The 22,702-nt window shown below is 38.6% G+C and overlaps 1 protein-coding gene across 1 annotated transcript in view; it reads right to left on the reverse strand.

The window, feature by feature from the left end:
• Positions 1-20,897, reverse strand: part of raver2 (ribonucleoprotein, PTB-binding 2) — a 93,487-nt gene extending 72,590 nt beyond the window's left edge. The window contains exons 1-2 of the mRNA XM_057840920.1: positions 20,560-20,897; positions 4,917-4,983 (exon numbers count right to left, since the gene is read on the reverse strand). Of these exons, the coding sequence (XP_057696903.1) occupies positions 4,917-4,983; positions 20,560-20,859 (367 nt within the window). The 5' untranslated portion in view covers positions 20,860-20,897. The remainder of the gene's footprint in view (positions 1-4,916; positions 4,984-20,559) is intronic.
• Positions 20,898-22,702: the final 1,805 nt, after the last annotated feature.

Below are 22,702 nucleotides of genomic sequence, written 5' to 3' on the forward strand. Positions count from 1 at the left end.
TTATGCAAATAATGTTCTATTTGTGCTATTTGAGTTTTCGGGCACTTGAAACAATTTGAAACATCACAGAAAATACAAGGATTCTACTTGGAGGACACCCTGAAATTTCAGACTGTATCAGCTTATTTTTGGATATATTTGGCTATTTTTCATCTAATTGAACAAGAGGTTCCCTGAGTACCAGACAAAATTAAAGTGTCAATTTTAGCTGTGGACATCCGTGTGAGTATATTAAAAATAATGGAAATGGAATATGAAATACAGGCATTCAATACCTACTATAAAAAATTTGGGGAGCTCATTAGAGAAATGTCATTGCTAACATTTAATATTTTAGAAGTGCTTAAAAATTAATGACAGTATTACTGAGATTCTGTACAGTATTATGTCTAATATTAATGACAAAGCTTCTAATTTTCTCACACTCATCATACAGGCCACTGTAACACAGCTTTCCTGCTAAATTGCCACATCAGAGGTACAGTACAACAGTCAAGTGGGGATTTTTTCATCAGTCCACTTAAACAAAAGTCACTGAAGTGTGTACCAACAATGCAGCTGCAACATATCGTATGTGAAATTATGATGATGCGTACCAAAGTCAACATACAGTATGAAACCAAAAACATGCTTTTAAAATTAAGCAATAGGGCTGTAAAGATCCACTAGCTCACGATTTAATTAAATACGATTCCAATAACTTGAGAAAAACTGCATATTATGTTGTCCACAACCGGGGGAAAAAACAAACAAAAAAGGTTCAAACTAGCACTCTTAATTCAAGTTGTCAGCCAAACGAGCTGGATTGATGATAAGGCATCGTTAAGAACTTTCAGCAGTTAATGTCTCCTACTTAACGTATTGTCAGTGGTGTTGGACTGGCTGTGATAACTAAAAATAGACTCCCTGTAAGAATTCCCAGGAAAGGAAAACTTTTTTGAAGGGCACGAGGTCTGTAAGGGTGCGTGTGTCTAGATATGTGTGCGTGCGTTTTTTTCTAGCATGAGAGGACAGTGAAAATCCTGATAAAAAATTTTACTTTGATTTTTGATAAATTACTAACAGAATGAGCAGTATGGATTTGTATAATAGTAAACTCCAATACTTTTTACTTCATGCTGATTTTCCATCTCATACCAAGTATGTAAATCACCTTCTTTAAACTACATTTTAGTAATACATTTAAATTTTAATTTATAACACTGTCTACTCTATACAGACAAGATATTATTTTTCTTTGAAACAGAAAATAGAGCAGTCCAACTGGGCCATCACTTTTTTCTCAATAATTTACACAGCCTTTGTTTCTGTTTGGACCATTTTAAACAGATACGCAGCCCAGCGGTGATGTGATGAGCGTCATTTGTTTCAGTCAAAAATATGTGACCGTAATAGTGTTTGATATTACCATCTTTATTATATTTGCAATATCATGCCACTGGCAGCGGCACAGTCAAGGGGTAGACATAAAGACCAGCTTCCACCCCAATTACCGTATTGGGCCGAATATAAGACGTTGTTTTTTTGCATTGAAATAAGCCTGAAAAAGAGGGGGTCGTCTTATGTTTGCGGTCTAGACATTATACTCATTCATGACGCTAGATGGCGCCAGATATCATTGAAGCGATGTTCTGTCATGACAGATCTCAGCGGTCTAAACATTATACCCATTCTCGAAGCTAGATGGCGCCAGATATCATTGAAGCGATGTTCTGTCATGACAGATCTCAGCTACTCTCAAGTTTAACCAGTTTGCATTATTTTATTGCAATGTTTTTCCTTATTCAGATTTGTTTCAAGACTACAGTTACAGTAAGACTTCAATTTGATGGTTAATGCAGTTATTGCAATTTTGTTGTTTTATCACAATAGATTGGTTCATTTACATTTCAAAAACCAGAAGCCATTCATTTACGAATGTGATTGCACTTTAGTTTACAAATTTAAATGTTCAGATATTAAGATTTGAATGAGGCAAAATAACATGCTTTTTCTCTCAAATATATTGTTGTAATCATTTGTTTCGGATATACTGTAATTATTTTCTGTATAATAATTAATTTGGTGTTCAAAAAGTCTTTTTTCAAACTTGAGTCTTGAAAGAGAGGGGGTCATCTTATAATCAGGGTCGTCTTATATTCGGGCCAATATGGTAGTTCTATCTAAGTGCCACTGCATAGATCCCCCGGCCAAATTCATGTGATGTTCAGTAGCCCAAGCGAGCATTAACCTTCCGCTGGGCAAACAGTTTCACCTTTCATCAGGTAGAGGAAAAGCGGAGAACACAGAGAAATGTGGTTTAATAATGCTGTTTAATAGGAATGTCAAAAAGTCGTGTATTGGTGAGAAGAAGTCCCGTCTTGTTTCCAAAGTACATGTTGCACCTGTCCATGAAAAGACCAAAACCTAGTCTAAAACACTTCTTCTTTTGGCGTAGAATCACATTGATCTAAATTTCAACAACGGCCTTACACTCACCATTGAACATTTTCTTAAAACCTCGGTGGCTTATCAACATGCAGTTTGTCAAATTTAAGTCTTGTTTTTTTAATGCTTTATAGCAGGGATCATCAACCACCGGGCCAGGAACCGGTATTGGTCTGTGGCGCATTTGCTACCGTACTGCGGAGAAATAATAAATCATTTGTTAACGAGTGCAATCTGGACTGTGCCTCTTGACACATCAATATGCCTGTCAACACTATTGACTAATCCAAGTAGAGATTTGTGTACGTCATCATCTAGTGGTTGGCCGTCATTACTGGGGTATTTGCACACTTATAGCAGCCAAGCTTCAGTCAATGTAAACAGTAACGTTAGCTGAACGTTAGCTTACAGGGAAAAGGCCACCTGCTGAACGAGAAAAGGAACCTACAACCAAATCCATTCTGCATAATATGTGGCTAAAAGCTAGCAAACGAGGCAACATAAGCGAACGCACTGAGATCATCAGACCTCGTTGCGAACCGTATTGCTAAATCCAAGAAACCTTTCACGGTTGGAGAAGAACTCATTATGCCTGTGACCAAGTATATTTGCAATCAAATTTTATGAGAGGCTCCAGTTGAAGAAAGTTGATTCGGCATACAGTGAGTTACATTTTCCCTGGACTTAATGTTCATTTTTAGCCCCGTTGTGTTAATATATATATATATTTACTGTAAGTTTCTGCCACACATTAGCGGTCCGTGAAAAAAAGGCCTACATCACACCAGTCCGTGGTGCAAAAAAGGTTGGGGACCATTGCTGTACACTACACCAGACATGTCCAAAGTCCGGCCCGGGGGCCAAATGCGGCCCGTGGTCAAATTTCATCCAGCCCCCAGCTTCTGTCATAAAATCAATAACGTCTGGGCCGCACACAGACTTAATAAATTGGTCAGTAGTACTGCTACCAGCATATGAAGTAGCTTACACACTAAATGCTGCTCCTCATTTACCCACTAAAGGCAGCAGCACTCTAAGCAACATTACCCCGTGTGACCATTTACTTCCAATTTTCTAAAATGGCGACAATTAACGGCGACAATAACAAAAAAAAGAAAGTTGACTGCGACGGCCGACGCTTCAAGGATAGATTGAAATCGGACTATTTCTTCACTAAAATACGCAACAACTGTGTTGCAAAGAGACAGTCGCTGTTGAGTTCAATGTGAGGCGATATTACCAAACAAGACACGCTGACATGTACGACAAGATTATAGGGAAGATAGGCAGCGAGAAATTGAATTAATTTTAAGCTAGTTTAATTTCACAGCAGCAGTATTTCGCAAGAGCCCGAGAGTCGAAAGAGAGGACCACAAAGGCGAGATGCGAGATTCTTGAAATTATGAATTATAACATAATAATAAAGCGAATGTGACACACAGAATGGCTTGCTAAAATTTGCTTAAATATAATGTTTTACGTAAAGGACGTCAGCCAAGGTCGGCCCTCCACATTTTTGCCACACCCAATCTGGCCCCCTTTGCAAAAAGTTTGGACACCCCTGCACTACACGTTGTTCAAAAATATTACCACCCCTCTGCTAAACCCACCATCCTCACAGAAATGTCCCTACTGTGAAACAAGACAGAGCCCCTGTTAAATTCTGGGGATGATTTGATTCTGGCACAGGCTGTCTTAAATGTGTACAAAGAATTCAAAAGACTCTCGAGATATTCTAGAGAAATGCAATGCCAAGACAGATTGTGTCAGAAAGGGAGGGGGGTCTCAGTCAGAGGCCATGGGTCTTAAAAGAGGATAATGACCTATAACACAGGAAAAACACCCAGGAATAGATAAATCAGGTCCGACTCAGGCCACACTCGAGGGGAGCTGAGCCAGCGCGCACACCCTGTGAGGCAACCAGCCAAGGGTATACCATCCATTCATCAGGACCCAGGTCGGACCCCCAGAGACACGAGTGTGGCCGGAACAACCCAGCTCCACTCCACCCGAACCAATCACTGAGGGGCAACACGGGAGGGCAACTGGGCACCACCCTCAAGTATGTGCCATGTGTTGACAACAGTAAAGGGCAAGCCAGGGCGCCGCGACTAATTGGTTAACTTTCATAAAAATATGATCAAATTTTACATTATTTTGTTAAAAGCTATTTTTGTGAAGACTTTGGGGTTTTCTTCTATTAACACATGGCGGCTTACCAACACCTTAGAGCATGCGTATATAAAGTATTGCACGGAACTTTTAAGTCTCTGAGCTTGAGCACACAGCAGTGCTAAACTAATCCATTTGGCAGCAACCTATATGTATACTCATAGTCTAAACAAAAATGTGGAGTGAAAAATTGTGTTTGTGTTTAAACAAAATCCTAATCAAATTGTTGCGCTCATAAGTTTTGTTTCACGAATGTGCTGTCAATTGCTGTTATGCAAGTAGTTAATGTGCATGTGTGACTTGTGCATGAGTTTTACCTGTTCCTTTATTCCGATCAACAAAGCAGTATTTAAGTTCATATTCTTTCAGGATTTCGTGGACCTCCTACAACAGGGAAACAGAAGAGAAAGAAACCCATTAGACACAGCATTATTACCGTATTTTTCAGACTATAAGTCGCAGTTTTTTTCATAGTTTGGCTGGGAGTGCGACTTATACTCTGGAGCGACTTATGTGTGAAATTATTAACACATTATGATATCATTTCACCTGTTATTTTGGTGTTTTGGAGTGACACTGATGGTTTGGTAAACTTGTCAGCATGTTCTTTATGCTATAGTTATCTGAATAACTCTTAATATAGCTATGTTACGTTAACATACCGGCCACGTTCGCATTTCGTTGTTCATGCATCATGGAACATTATCATAGTGTACACTTCTTCAGCATGTTGTTCTCTATTGTATTTTATTTTAAATTGCCTTTCATGATGGTATATCTGTATTATATGTTGTATTTTATCAAGTAAATTTCCCCCTAAAATGTGACTTATACTCCGATGCAGCTTATATACGTTTTTTCCTCTTTGTTGGGCATTTTATGGCTGGTGCGACTTATACTCAGGTGAGACTTATAGTCCGAAAAATACGGTACCTAGAGCAAATGTTTTACAATAAGAATGTTATTCTAAATTGGCCTATGTTTGGACTTGTAAGGAAAGTAACAAAAAGTTCTGGTTAAAATTGTGAACAAGAGTTACATTTTTTTCTTTTTTTTTTTAAATCTAGGCACTAGTTTTTCCCTGGTGTTGAAATCTTTGGCACAGTCAGCGAACTGAAATTGGTATTGTTTAATTAAAAACAATATTTATTATGCAAAAATTTATTAAAGGTTTTCACCACATTTCATTGTCACAGCAGGACTTCACTAAATAAATACAGTATGCAAAATTCTTTATACAAGTAGATGTATTGAATGTCATACATGAGTAGCATAGCTGTCAACGTGTACGTTTAGCCTGTATTATGTATGTGATTTTCACTCTTTTTAACGGATACGGTGTGCGGCAGGGGTTAATATGTGCCGGATCCTGCCGGAACAAGATCCGACACCTATTGATTTTGGCTTCTCTGTGTTCCGGGACTAATTTGGGCAGATCCGGCACCTCTCGTGTATAGAAAATAATAATAATATAAAAACGTTTTTAAAAATGTATTGTAATAGCCCTGAATGGGGGGGAGTTGTTGATGTCTTTCTCAAATGTATTGTGACAACATAAAGAAAACGATACACAAAATAACAGCAGACTGCCGCCACATTCGACAGCTAACTTTTGCTTCTCGCCTGTCTCCCTCTCGCTTCCTACTACCTCACAGCTCTCCAGTCCCAGCGTCTCTTAAAGGGACCGTGCTTAGTTACGGTCATTACATGATAAAATAAAATAATAAAATGCATTAAGTCATTTACAGAACAAATCCCAAGAATTGCATGTTGTTTATAAAAATTTGACGTCATTTGAAAGAGTCGGAGATTTGTTGATGCACTGAAAAGCTGGACCAACAAATCACGGCCGACATAAAATTTTTTTTTTTTTAAACTTTGGAAATGTGCGGCATCTTGGGAGCAAGCCGCCAAGATCAAACGGTATTTCAACATGCCAAAAAGACAGTTGCATTGACTGTCTTTTTTCAAAAAGAAGGAAGATGGTTCAAAACGAGTGAGAAAAGCAACAACCGGCGATGAGGCCAGATGCACCGATCATGTTAACGGGCAGGACCGGGTGCAGCAGGAGACTAGCGCCGCACCAGCTAGCCAGGTTCACGGACAGCCAGCCAAGCCGGGGCAGGAGGCTGCTACCGTGGCAGGAGATGGTCAGGTTCAGCGCCACCCGGAGTGGGGGCCAGCAGTCAGCCAGGTGGACCACCAACAGCCGGAGCCCAGTACCCTTATAGGAAATTCAGGTTTGGGCAATTGTTTGTGCTGTGCAAAGTATAACCTAAATAATTGTTAATTGTTGTCATAACATTTATACCATGGATTGTGGCTTGCAAGTCCCACAGCATGGTAAGTGGGCATTTGCGTGTTGTTTTCAGCACCATTTTCTGCGTATGTTCCGGGACCTGTGCCCGTCTCGTCATCCTTGCACTGTCATATGGACTTTGCGTTCCGGCACCTTATGATTTACAAAAAAAAATCATGTATATTGTAGCAACAACAAACAACAACACCAACTCTGTTAGGGTTTTCAATGGTTTATTTGCAACCGAGAGCACGAACACGACTAAGACGTAGCTGACGCCAACAAAACAACAGGCTTTGCGCTCCCAGAAACTTGTCCACACCTCCCACTCTCTCTCTCCAATCAGTCACGCAGTACATTTAGGGACAGCATGTAAAACACAACACTGCACACATCAACTACGTATCCAGACTCAACAATTGCAACGGTATGAATTTTTTGTTGTCTGAACTATTTTTCAGTACTAAATAGAAAATATTAAACTCGTAGATACATATGCAATTCAAACAAACTTTATTTCACAATATTACTAACACTATGTGTTTCAATCACATTTAATATTGTTTTAAAATTTAATTTAAAAACATGAACTGTAAAACAACTGTGTATTACATACACACACACACACACACACACACACTCACACACCCCACACACACACAGATCAATTTTAGATGTGTACGGGTTTTGTTTAAGAATAAGGTAATTAGTTATGTTTCTTAAGGGAAGCCTTGGGCCGAGACTGACCGGTATGTAGTAGAGCGAAAAACAACATCACCGTTAGAAATATTAGGGATGTCCCGATCCAGGTTTTTGTACTTCCGATCCGATACCGGTATTGTTTTGCACTTCCGATCCGATACCGATACTGGCCGATACAGATACCGGCCTATCTGAGCATGTGTTAAAGTTTAAAGTTATTTAGCCTCATTACTTAGTTGTCAGGCTCATGTTGAAAAGGGTTTTAGTACTCTTGATAACAACTAGCCAGTTGAATTAGGTGAGTTTGAATAACACACAACGATTGGTAACAAGAATTTGACCTGTTTATTCAGTGACAAACACAAAACATACTAAATAACAAACAGAAATGGCATAGTCAGTCAGTAAAACGTGCAAATAATATTGTAAACTGTCTTAAAAAAGCAAAACACACAAACAACCTCAGTGGAAAATCCCACAAACCACCCAAGCTATTAGATGCTTTTAATATTTCGTGCATTAGTTACAATAATTGTATAAAAAGCCTCTCAGGTTTAAATAAACGACTATTTCAGTATCAAGTTAACATTTTAAAACAGTAAATAAGATACTCAAGTCCCCATTCTGTATCAGCAGCTTTAAACTACATTCAATTAATTTAACTTTGCGAATCAACTATTAAAGTTGTTAAAATTGCTCCCGTTATTCCATAATTTCCCTTCTGTCTACTTTCGACATGTTAAAGTTTTAAAACTGTTTTGAAGATAGATTCAAGTCAAGATTTTGCCGATTTAGGAGTATTTTAGATAAAAAGTTAATTAGGTTCGCTTGCAAGGTTCACAACAGCCTACTAGGGAAGTCTCCTGCTTTAAGATGGCGGCTGTTTACTAACGCATGTAGTTTTCCATACTCAGTGTTGCTAACGCCGTCGAGTCTGTCATCTTGCATCTAGTTCTATATACATATGATATCTATTATCTATAGTAAAACGACGTTGACGTAGTTTGTAGCGGCTGTCAGCAGCAGTCAGGTATTCGCTTGTATTTTTTATCCAGCGGCATGATTTGAGCTAAAGCCGTGAGTCGAGCATTGGCATTACCCGGGTCTATGACAAGCATGAGGTTTACTCTCGGGACGCAATGCGGTCCGTTTCTCATTGCGTCCCGAAGACCGTGCTGTGTATTAGTTCAGCTTTACTTGACGTATTTCAATAATCGGAATTTGAATGTTGTGAATCGTTCTCGAATCTGCCACGGCCGAATCGCTCAAGGATGTAATGACGGCTGGGCATGTTGTACCGTGGTTCTAATTGTTGGATGGTGCGTCTTTACTCACGAGAGATAATAGCTCGTCATCCAGAACAAATTCTTCGGCAATGACTCTTGTTATTCCCTGGGCTTTGGGACTGTCGAGTGCCAGTTTGTCACGCATAGCAAAAGTTTCTGCCAGTGTTAGATGCGTAGGACCTTTCTTTTTGTCTTCGGTTTTCTTAACATACTCCTCATATTGTTTGTGGTGGTATTTCGCTAAATGCTTGATTAGGTTGGTTGTATGAAAACTTTTTACAGCTTTACCACCACGCTTGACTTTATTGTGGCATATGTTGCACTCTGCCTCTTCGTCTTTGTCGTCCTTTAAGGTGAAATGATCCCACACAGCTGACATTTTTACCGATAAAGTCTCTCGGTAAATTGGGAGACGGTAATGTAGTGTGTTGAAGGTGTGCCGTAAAATGCCAACCGGATTTTAGGGAAACCGAAGCAAAAACTGGAATGGATTATGTAAATCGGTGCGCTGGAAAACCCGTACCGGAGTTTATTTAAAAAATTGGATCGGAAATCTGGATCGGAACTTTTCTATGTCGGCCAATCCAATACCGATGCGATCCACATATCGGATCGGGACATGTCTAAGAAATATAGTGTCACTGTTGCTTTGATGGAAAAGGTATTGAGTGCTATGTATCATATCATTTAAAAGGAGACAAAACAATTGCTTTACATCATATGAGAGGCTTTGAATAAGCTTCCCTTTTCAAGCTCAACAGAATCCAACCCACTCACCGCAAAAGGCAGGCATATTCAGGTATGGCCATGTAAGGCAGCCCACAGAGACCAGCTCACTGGCCCTTGAAAATCAGAGTGCTGAGAGCTAAACAGATTGAGAGAAGGAAAAGGTGGGCTCTTTCTAGTCATTGACATATCCAGTCACAAAACATTTAAAACAAGAATGCTTTAGATTTATGAGATCTCTGTAAAAAAACAACAACAACAAATAAAATAATAGAATTACTTTAGCAGTTGATAAAATTATGGGGTATCATGTTTAGTAAATCAAATAATAATGGTATTCGCTACAACAGTGTTCAATTTTTGGAAATAGTAATATTTTTCAATTACAATTCCTTTAGCGTTGAATGTATGAGCTGAAATTGTCACATCACAGATTGTAACTGAGTCATTCTTACTCCAAGGATATCAATGAATCTGCAATGTTAAAGGGCTGTTTACAACAGCACCAATAAGGGCTTTAAAAATGCTTCTCTTTTATGTTAGCATGATTTCTGCTTAAGCAGCAACATAAATAAGAGTGTATCAGAGTGTTTCAATATTCAGATGGCGACCAGCCAGAATCTTACAGCACACAAGGCAATGTAACACTTACTCATTTTCCTGTCCCAGTCCAATTTCTGTAAATTTTGATTTTTTTTCCTCCATTACCTGCTTTGTAACATACTGTAAAACGCCATGTGTCACACTTTTATTGGGTAGCACATCTTGCGCCAAATTGAGGTGTTCAAAAATGTTATCCCAAATATTCGCAATATCATTTTAAGAAACTGTTTACTAACAGAGATATTAAAAAAAAAAAAAAAAAAAAAAAAAAAAGAGGAATAATTACTACAGGTGGGAATCTTGGGGCACCTAACGATTTGATTACGATTCAGAGGCTACCATTCTATTATAAATCGATTATTATCCCCCCCCCCCCCCACGCTTTTAATTTTAATGTTTCGTACATTAGTTCCTAAATTGTTCAAAAATCTTCTTAGGCTAAACCAAACTACGATTTCAGTATTAAGTTAACGGTTCAAAACAGTAAATAAAATACTCAAGTCCCCATTCTGTATCAGCAGCTTTAAACTACATTCAATTAATTTAATGTTGTGAATCAACCGATGAAGATGTTAAAATTGCTCCCGTTATTCCATAATTTCCCTTCTGTCTACTTTCAACATGTGAAAGTTTTAAAACTGTTTCATCATTTAGAGATAGATTCAAGTCAATATTTTGCCGATTTAGGAGTGTTTTAAATAAAAGGTTAATTGGGTTCGCTACAACAGAGCCTTCCAGAGAAGTCTACTGCTTTATGATGGCGGCTGTTTACAACGCCGGGAAGTCTGTCATTTGGCATCTAGTTCTCTAAACATGTTCTAACGCCGCCGTCGTCTGTCATTTCACATCCAGTTCTATATATATGTGATATCTATCGTAGCATTATGTGGCCGTATGTTTGTAGCAACTAGCTGTTGACCGCAGGCATTATTGCTTTTTTATCTAGCAGCATGAGTTGAACATGATATTTACTCTCGGTCCATCCCTCATTGCGCCCTGAAGACCGCGCTGACTGGGTTTTAGTTACGCTTCACCTGGTATGATTAAATAATCAGAATTTGGATGTTTGTGAATCGATCTCGAATCTTCCACAGCCGAGTCGCGAATAATTTAAGAATCGGAAATTTCGCACGCCTCTAATAATTACTTGGCTATGTAATTTATCAAACATTTTCTGCAAAATATGCTTGAAATCGCCATCCTGTGATTCTGCACTAATCTTGAGTCAACGGACGAAAGAAAACACGATTAGCTTTAATATTTACCTACTTTCCATAAAGTCCGACTTCTTTTGTCACATGCCACAAGATATTTACAAATAGGTTTTCTTACCAGAATACAAAACATTTTCTGTCTGATATAAGCCGTGCCCTAAGACCGCATAGTAACCAATTGAAAGTCCTCCTTTTGACCAAAGTCATCTGGGATAGGTTACAGGTCACCCTTGACCCTATTAGGGACAAGCGGAATAAAATGGATAGATCATATGACCCAAATTACCAATCATGTCCTTTTTATTTGTTTGTTTTACTTACCCAACAAATATCTGCTTGAAGAGGCAAGCATTATATCATTGATTCAGTTTTCCCTCTAACACATTAACATAAACTACAGTAGTACAGTACAGTACAATACATTACTGCTACTGCTATGCTTTTTGATCAGGTTTTGTGTAAAACAGATCTAAGCCAGAGAGAGGCAGGTGGTGTGCCCACAGACATGCCTGATGCGACCGTCAGCCCGCGTGAACTCAACCACCTCATGCTGCTCCATCCTCAGCCAACTATCTTAGCTGGGACTTGTCCTAAAAGCATACGATTCAGATTGGAGGTTATTAGCCCACTGAGACAACGTTCACCCATCTTCTCATGTCAATGTTCCACAGACATTGTGATCAAAACAACACATCAGTAGCAATCGTGTCCTTTGAGAGGGCTTTCAGTTTCAGAGGGCGAAATCTGTAGCTTAGTCGGACGTTTTTACATTTTCAGTAGTGTAAGGGTTACAGTTAAGTTTCTGAGCAACTAAATGTATCCAACTGTGTCGAAGATTTGTGTCACATTTTGCCCTTAAAGTTTGAGACAGGAAATTTTTCATACACTCGCACAAGTGCAAACAGTAAATGTTTGTAAAGTTATAATCTTTTTTTGTTGTTGCAGACAGACATCCAGCCCAGCTAATTTGGTGCTGTTAACACTGTGACATGCAGAGACAAGCTTGTTACTGAACAATACTGAACCAACGTTTTGCCGGTCATTTGCATGGAATTGTTCTGAGAATATGGCATACAGTGAGCAACAAACTGTCTGCTTCAAAAGATATTTAAAGGCTTGAAGATGTGACTACTGCTAAAGCAATAGGATGAAATCTGGGGTGTTCCACCGATAATATCCTCTGATATTCAGAATAATGCTTCAGAACTCATGGATTTTCATTTTTATGGTGCAGACGGACCTGACATGAATCCAGTAGAGCATGCATTTCACGTACAGAAAATGCACCAAGAACAAGCAAGAACTGAAAACATAAGCCTCATACAGTTTGACAGAGTGATGTTCTGCCGGACAGAATATGATGGTGTATTTAAAATCCCAATAGAATCCAGTGTGTGGGGATGTCTGTGCGTTCAAGGTTTTAGGCTGTGATTGACTGAAAAAGATTTGCAACCAAGTATTAAAAAAGGGGCATCGTGTCCCATCACGTTTGGTCTATTTGAATGGGAGAAGCATAGCCATAAACTGTTTTCATTTTATTTGAGCGCAATTCCTGTGGCGCATCTTGATTGAAGTAGCATGAATGAGACGAACGAGTGAACGATGTCATTTTTGGACACATCCTTTAGTGGGACATAAAAAAATGCTACAGATCAAACCATTGAGTACCATTGTTGTCATATTTGATTGCAGACTGCAGGGGTTAATGTCTGGCATCAGAATATCCGGCAAGAACAGGTTGTGCACCAGGTACCGCAATAATAGGCGATTTCGAATGTAAGTGAATTTTGCAAATTTGATTTATGTGTAAATTAGGGCTGTCAAAATTATCGCGTTAACGGGCGCTAATTAATTTTTAAAATTAATCACGTTAAAATATTTGACGCATTAACGCACATGCCCCGCTCAAACAGATTAAAATGACAGCACAGTATGATGTCCACTTGTTACTTGTGCTTTTTGGTGTTTTGTCACCCTCTGCTGGCGCTTGGGTGCGACTGATTTTTTTGGGGTTTCAGCACCATGAGCAATGTGTAATTATTGACATCAACAATGGCAAGCTACTAGTTTATTTTTTGATTGAAAATTTTACAAATTTTATTAAAACGAAAACATTAAGAGGGGTTTTAATATAAAATTTCTATAACTTGTACTAACATTTATCTTTTAAGAACTACAAGTCTTTCTATACATGGATCGCTTTAACAGAATGTTAATGTCATCTTGTTGATTTATTGTTATAATAAACAAATACAGAACTTATGTACAGTATGTTGAATCTATATATCCGTCTAGTGTCTTATCTTTCCATTCCAACAATAATTTACAGAAAAATATGGCATATTTTATAGATGGTTTGAATTGCGATTAATTACGATTAATTATTTTTTTAAGCTGTGATTAACTCGATTAAAAATTTTAATCATTTGACAGCCCTAGTGTAATCCTTCTTTTGACGAGAACTTGTAATTGTAAAGCTATATATCACAATCTAGGCTAACTTCTTAATCTTGGTGATAGCAAAGTGGCACACAAGAAAAGCTTGCATGTAGTTTCATTGCTGATTTGGAGGAGATGGAGTCTGTCCATTCTGAGGTCAAGCAGATTTCAAGACCATATGCTGCTGACCCACTGAAGCACTAACACACAGACACAACAGCACACAAACATGCAAAATGTAAAGACAGTGGAGGTGGTGGGTGGAATAAGAGCCTTTCAGAGGCATACAATGATTGTCAGATTTCCGTGCATTTTGAATATTTTTACATGCATATACATCTGCACTCAATAAATTGTTGCAAATAGAACACATTGTGTGCATGAATAAATCTTTCAGGTGTACGCTATAATGATGAGTTTATATATGATGATCACATTGTCTTGTTAAATGTCCAATGAAATCCTTTTATAATGTGAGATTCAGGCTGCAAGATTTCTGACTGCCTCACTGAATAGCACGACTACCTCACAGTTCAGAGTTCATACCTGGGACTTAAAGTGCATGTGACACGAAAAAGCATGTTTATTTCATAATACAAGCGGCATTTTATGCTCCTGAATGATATGGACCGCTTGGATGTGTGTGGAAGCGATCGTTATATTTATTTAGTATTTTATATTTGCCCTATATATATTTAGTTTTTTGAATCCCGCGCCATGAAAATGAGTGACTTCCGGCTTCGGTCTTGCATTGAGGAGGAGAGCGCTGTGACGTGTATGCGCCTTTTTGGAGTTTCATAAGGTTCCCATTCACCGTGGATATTTACTGTGGGACCATTGGACTTACGAGGAAGTGAGTAAATATCTTGTTTTGTATTATGTCAAATACAAATACAGCGATTACAAAGTAAACACTACAAACTTTCTTTAAATAAAGGACTACTTACGTTTGATCATTGATAGGCATGTAAAAAGCTGTCCTCATGCACATTAGCAGCACGTTAGCTGCACAACAACTGCAGCCACCCTCCTCCGGGGAACGAACTGTAAATTGCTCTCCGCCGGGCGGTTTGCCGATCCGCAGAGACAATCGACAACCCAGTCGTCATGTTAATAAATCCAGGCTAGCTATGTGTGATTTTCCGCTTCGAAGACTTTGAAAACATCACTCGGTTCGGGTTGGCATGTCGGCTAGCTGTCACGCCTTTTGGTTTGTTTACATTCTCCGAAGCCGGGGAAGGGAAATGACATATGTCCGATTTAGGTGTCATAAAATTTCGTTCGGGAGGTGCGACAGTAAAGGTGAAGTCAACAGTTTTGACCATTATGGAGTAATTTTGCCATGTTGTCCTGAATAAATGCATTTTTATTATTTCATATTCCATTTAGCACAAGACTGTTATTTGTCATGACCATGCCATTTATTTAGCAATTGGGGAAAATACTTGGATAAAAAGAATATCCTGTAAAAATATTGGAGTAGAGAGACTGAAACAATGACATTTTGTGGCTCTCTTCGTTGCGTTTTCCTCGTTCTAAATAATTCCCCCTCAATGGGCTGAATAGTAAAACCGATGAGCCCAGTCTACCGCTGACGTCATCCACCTGTTGGGGACGCTAAAGCCCTATAATGGTAGGCGTGGCTAACCGGCAGATTAAAAGGCTAATTTCTCGTCATCTGCACTTTGCTAAATTGTTGTATATAGTCGAATCGTCTCAAAATATGATTCTAATTCACATAATAATGCCATTTAAGACTTTTTTTCTCCTGTCATATGCTCTTTAAACCTCCCCTATTTAAAAAAAACACGCATGTAAGATTGAAGACTAAATATTCCTTAGGCATGAATACTTGCTTGTCCATATATGCACAAAAACTAGCTGGTGTTCAGTTCATAGTTCATCCTGCCTCTCGCCCAAAGACAGCCGTGATAGGGAGGCTAAACACACTGATGAGGATAAGCAGAATGAAAAATACATAACATAAGAGATAACATTTAGATGGTCACTAGTTATCCAGAATAAAACTGATGGTAATGTATTTTCTACGTAAGCTATGATTTATCCACAGACTGACATGAAGTTTTGTCTGCTCTGTCAGAATGGGCACTGGCTCTGAATGCTATATTCCATAATCAGGATATACTGCATGGAGGACCAAAAAAATATATATTTCATCCATCGTAAATGCAGGATTACCTTGCAGCAGCAGGGAGGTCATTAACACTCCTTAATAGCAATATATGATGTTAAGTATAAAATGCCCTGGATAAAGTTATTCATCCTACTGTAGTGGTAGCCTTCGTTTACTTATATTAGCGACACTTAGTTGGCAGCAGGCAAAATTAACTACATACTGGTTGAGTCTGCGTGATGCGTATATGAGGCAATTGCACAAGCCTCTCTTGGTCCGAGTCTCTTGCCAGTCCCAAGTCTTTCCTGTTGTGGGCGAGTCAAGTCGAGTCGAGTAACGGGGTAATGTCGAGTCAAGCCAGGTCACAGGTTTGTCAAGTTGAATTAGTCCCATTAAGTCAAACTCTCATGGTGCCATGTACAGTAAAAATAAAATCTTTGGTGGAAGTTGTTAGCACGTCATAGTTCTTAAATCTAGGGTTCAATCCTAAGCACCCTCCTTCCTGTATGGAATCTGCATGTTCTCCCCATGCTTGTGTGTGGTTTCTCCTGATAGTCCGGTTTCCTCCACATCGCAATATCTCAAGCGGCCGTCCGTTTGCATCCTTTGGTCGCATCTGATGTCCGACAGACGGATTAGATCTGTGACCGATGATGTATAACTAATGCCATTTTAACGTTGTAATAATAATAATAATAATACATTTTATTTCTAGAGCGCTTTTCAAGCCACACAAAGACGCTTCGCAAGAGACATGGAATCACAGTATGTTGTCTAGTTCATTACCCCCGCCCGGTCATTTTCTCTAGTCCTACCCCCACCCCCGTTCCATCATGAAAAAGGCATACAGATCCAGCAAACTTCATGAACAAACGGCCTAACAGGACCGGTAAAAAAAAAAACAAGACAAGACAAGCAGGATGCTATCTTGTGCCAATTAACAGCACTGCAGCCAGTCAGTAAGGCCCAGCATACAAAAAAAAAAAAAAAACACACCTCGTCCTTTAAATATTTGGACAGATTTACAGTATGTGCACATTCAGCAGAGCAGACACACCGCTCTGCTCACTGCCAGCACATATCACAATGATTCTGAAACACTGACATAGTGGAGACTGCAGAGAGAGAAATTCTTATTCATCTAATACCAAGTTTTTGTCAGAAAACCTTTTCTCCTTATGCACTTAAAACACTCCTGCATGGATCATCATAAATCCCAGAACAGTATCAGCAAGATTTGCATGCTGACAATAGACAGGAACAAAAAAAATTCAATAAATGTAGTGTCCTGAACGAAACCTAAAGCTGTAAGTGGGACTTTATCGTGTTAATTATTATTAAATGATTATAAAAATAGAAACACTTTTTGCAGTTTGCAACCCAAAGAATGTGGAACCTTTGTCACTGCATAGTAGGGGTATGCCATTGTAGGCACCACACGATTCGATTCGATTAAGATTCAGGGTTCTACGATTCGATTGTTGAACGATGATCACAATATTGACGGTGATCACGGTTATCACGATTATTGATGCATCGTACATTAGTAATTAATAAAGTAGCCAGACAAATTTATGTCCATTATTTATTTAAAATATCCTAATGATTCAACAGGAACGATGGAAGCATGCCCATACAACAAAAAGCTGATCTTGAGATACTCTTTTTCACAAGAAGGTGCAAAAACATTAGCTGTTTCAAAGGCAGTACTTATTTCTCACAACAATACAATAAAATTTACACTGGTGGAATTAATTCCACATTTTCTGGAAACAAACAAAGTGTCTTTAGAAATAAGACTTCTTTTAACCAATATACTTTGTTTTCACGAATTTCTGTTCCATTTCGCATGTTTGTAGTGTTACAGCTGTACTTAATCCTGGTTTTAAACATTCTGCATCTGTAGTAACTTATGTACACCACCAAACAATGCACAACTTGACATGGAAATACATGTTAGCGATGTTGCTAATTAGCATAGCGCTCGGCACTAACTAGTAACATCTCAAAAACAACAACACAAAAGGCTAAACAGTACAAGACGGTTCGTGTACTCACCTCTGATAGACGGACACGGGAATTAGCAAAACACTAGGGACTTTTTCCAATTAACACGACTTGAACCTACTGCTGGACAACTGAAAGACAAGGAGCAACGAACTATCTCTCTTCCCCTCTCGCTCTAAAAAATAACTTGCGCGAAGAAGCACGACCGCCGGGTGCCTGCCTGTCTCATACACAAATTTATTTTCCAGTCTTTTGAAAAGGAGTAAATCTCTCGCTCAGTAACCGGCAGCATTCATAATGTTGTGCGTGCGTCCGTTAAAGGTTTCGTGTCTTGAATTTCGTTCTGCTACGAGCTGCTGTCGTAAAGTTATTAGGGAAAATCATCGTTTTTCAACATTTATGAATCGTAATCGAATCGTCACGCGTCGAATCGCGATGCATCTAATAATCGATTTTTTTGGCAATGATTATTACATCAGACATCTAACCACGGACGCAAATTTTCAGGCTCCACAAAAAAAAACAACAACAAAAAAAAAAAAAACGATAAACACAAAAAACTAGACTCTAAATGTTTACTACGTTCCATTTGAGATCAACTGCAAGGTTAAACATACAAAACAAGAAAAAAATACACATATTGTACTGAGTAGTAAAATAAATTGTTTTCCAAAGTCGCCCGCTAACTTAAGGTTAATGTAGATTGGAATACGCCTGTCAAGCACTTACAAAAATTAGCATCAATTCACCTTATTTAGGTATGTGTAAACTAGTATTTATCTAGTTTGAATGGGAGTTTGTGTTATAAGGAGACTCTAAGCTGTTATATGAATGAGTCTATCTGTGTGGTTTATGAAAAGAAATGAGACAACTTTACTATCTAACAATAACTTAAGTGCTAATATGGTTCTGCAAAACAAAATATAAACAGACACTTAAGACCCTGATTAGCATCATTGCAAACCAGCGTATCGCTCTGTGCTAAGTGATAACGTCTCATCAACAAAGAATACAAACAATACAGTTGGCTCCATTTATTCACTTCTGACAGAGGCACACTGGATTTAACAACACAAAAGACAACCTATCTTTCGACCATTCGTAATAGTATTGATTCACCAACCTAACCTGAGTGTAGCAGTGAACTCTCTCTCTTTCGCTTTCCCTAATCAATGGCTCGCGCATGCATCCTCACATTGCCCACAAACAAAGACTCAAACTGGACTGCTCATAGCTGCCGGCAACAATCGATTACCAGATTAGTTGGCAACTAATTTATCAATCGGTTTTGACCGATTTAATCGATTAATTGTTGTAAAATTAGTACACGGCCAAATCATGATATAACAACCATCAAATTAAAATAAAATAAATAAATAAATAAAAAGACATCAAGAAAGCATTCTTTGATAGCGCGACAATGGTGGTTCTTCTCTGCGAAGTGCTGCCTCCCAGTGGCCATGGTGCACTCACACGGGAATTTCTCATTTTTGTTTTTTTTCCAAATATACATAACACTTAAAAAAACAACTAAATTGTGATCTGAAGTTATTATTATTATTAGAAATGATTGCATTGTTGAACAATTTTTTTCTCAGTATTTTTTAACAACTGACTTTTTTTTATTTAAAAAAAAAAAAAAAAAAAACTTCTTGGTGAAAAAAAAAAAATGTCTTGAAATGGCACTTTATGTTCTGTAACTGTCTTTTCTAATTTGGTCAGCGAGAGTTTTTGTTTATTTTTTTAATGTTCCATATGTAAATCTGATGAAATGCATGTTCTTTTTTTTTTTTTTTTTTTTAATATTAAGTCCCACCATATATACATTTGGTCGGATGTTGTTTTTTTTTTTTTTTTTTTTTTAAAAGTGCATTCTTGGAATTATTTGATAGAAAGACTTTAATCAAATATGATTGAAAGCTTTTTAGCGAAAGCGAATGATCACTGCCAACTCTTGCAGTCAAAACAGATTGGGCGTCTGGTGCTGTCAATGCCATTTAAACAGGAGTATTTAGAGCCAGTCCTGCTAGTTAAAATGAATTGGACGTCTATCGTTGTCAATGACGGTAATAAGTAAAATGATATGTGCCATCTGTCCATTTTGTGAAGCAAATGTGGCCGTTGCCAGTTAAAAACTGTTTTCCAAAACATTGAGCTAATTGGGCTGAAGTCAACATTTCTGGATTTGTTGTTTCAACAGAACCCTAAGCCTGTAATGGAAATTATTGCATCTGTTTACTGCTTAATTTACTATTGCATTTGCATTTTAGAGGTGGATATGTTGTTGTCAAGTGTCTTTTTGTACTAACACAAAAGTTGAAGCACTTAACCACTACCAGCCAGACATTCACGTAATAACATGGACAAAATGTAAACATCTACATTTTATAACACAAATTTAAAGGACGCTCGTGGTCAGATTCCCATCGGCTGCTGGGCGTCAAATTTTTACGCACGCACCAGGACGCACTGAAAATGTGGCCGCTCCTTAACTTAACCGCACCACTCAACTTTGACTTTGCCAGCTGTAAACTTTTCAAAGTATTGTACCTGGTTCGTGGTGTCGGGCGGGAGGTTTTTAATGAGTATTTTCCGCCTGTTGCTAAGCTCTTGGCGAGTTTTAGCGAGCCTTCTCTCAATCTCCTCCGGCTCCAGCTGGGGCAAGTCACGGAGACTCGTCCACGGCTCCGATGGTTGCGTTGCCGTACCCGCTCCTGCCGCCGCCGCCGCCGCCGCCTCTTCATCCTCCAGCTGCTGGCTCTCGGGGCTGTTCATCCCCGGGGAAAGTGCACTCTCCCGGGCAAGAGAGGAGTGGACGCTCGGCGGCCGGATGGATGACGCTGCCGCCATTTTGGATGTCTGAGAGCAGAGTGGGCGAGAAGAGCGAGAGGCAGAGAGCAGGTGGGAACGAAATGTGCAGGAGTGAGTTGGTGCCTGTGGGTGTGTGTGCGTGCTAGTGAGACGGACAAACTCGACACGACAAACTTGGTAAACAAAATTGTAACGTTCTACATAATGTGTACGCAAAAAGAAAATGAACTCATTAAATATGCTTAGTTGTCATATTTCTTTTTTTTTTTTTTACTAAATACAGTGATCCCCCTTTTTTCGCGGTTAATGGGGACCAGAACCCGCCGTGATAAGTGAAATACCGCGAAGTACCCCCCCCCAAATATTGTGTGTGTGTGTGTGTGTGTGTGTGTGTGTGTGTTCAATGTGTTTATTCTGATTTAGCGTTGGAAAGATAGATAACACGTTTTTCACTTTTTTTCCTAAAGTATAATAAAAATAAAAAAATTTAAAAAATCATGTATAGGCTATATAGTTTTTAATATATGGCGGAAAACACAGGCAAGACTGAAAATGCAGTTTCTGCTCTTGCACTCCTCTTTAAAAGAAACTGCTGTATTTTAAGCCAAAACAAGTGTTGTGTTTGATAGAACAATATGTCTATATGCTGCCATAGCAGATTCATGGCGCATGAAGCCCCCTTAACTGTTTTTGATTTGCTCGTTTCACCCTGGAAACCCCTGTTTATAGACGTCGCGCAACCGTTTTTGTTTCAACCCAGCCATGAAAACAAGGTAAGTAATTATATTTATTATTCAAAATGGGTGTCATTTTTAGCCTACAATCATTAATTGATGTCTAATAAATTGTTTAAAAAAAAGAAAAAATGACTTTAAAAAATTATTCACTCGAATATTTTAAACTTTTAAAGAAATTATGTCACAATGAAAAAAATGGTGTCTGTAAAAAAGTCACGGATATCTACCTCATAACTGTTGCTTAATTGTATTTTTTTTTTTTGTTACTGTTGCATTTTCTCCAATATGTTAGGTGATAAATAATGGATCCAAGTTAAGAAAAATGGGGGGGGAAAAGTTTGAAAGGGTAAATATATGAAAAAGAAACTCTTGACCACTCCTCCCACTCCTTGTCTGCGATTTCTGCATCGCGACCCTTGTTATATTACCATGTTTCACCCATAAAGTCCACAAAAAATCCAGCTGTGGCCATTCACAGCGGTGTCTTGACACTCGGTGATACATGCTACATGGAGTTTTTGGATCGAAACAAGGCAAGTACGCGATAATATCTCGTTAACGTCGTGGCGTCTGTAATTCTGCTCTCGCGTGCTCTCGCCTCCAAATAGGGTTTTGCTGTTTAAAAAAAAATGTTTTTTAATGCCCTTCTGTTCAAAATGTTTCTTCCCCCCAGAAATTGAGATTTTAAGCTTTCCAATGATGCATCACACATGCATATCGGACTATTTTGAAATTTGACTAAATTGGGGTTCTCAGAGCGGAACTTCAAGTCACCTGAGTGTTTTCCGCCACATGGTTTTTTAGCGCTTCAAATATATTAATGATAAGTTTTAAACATGTTACTGTCCCACCGAATTATTTTAAAACAAGAGTAAAGCATACAAATGCTTGGCTTTATCAAAGGGCAGCTGAAGAGTTTTTCGTATTTCGGTTTAATTTTATGAATATAAACTTTGGACGAGTCCGTCAAAACAACCATGTCATTTTTAATGCGTAACTGCGAGGATGATTTACATTTTTTTTGTTCGTTTTTTTAAAAGTTTTTTTGTGCTCCGTTAATAGTCCCTTCCAAAACCCAGAAGTGTGACGCAAATTCCTGAATGCAACCGAAGACAATCCACAGCGAGCATAGCAGGTCCATAGCA

Source organism: Corythoichthys intestinalis, chromosome 7, assembly GCF_030265065.1.
Source record: "Corythoichthys intestinalis isolate RoL2023-P3 chromosome 7, ASM3026506v1, whole genome shotgun sequence".
Classification (NCBI taxonomy): domain Eukaryota; kingdom Metazoa; phylum Chordata; class Actinopteri; order Syngnathiformes; family Syngnathidae; genus Corythoichthys; species Corythoichthys intestinalis.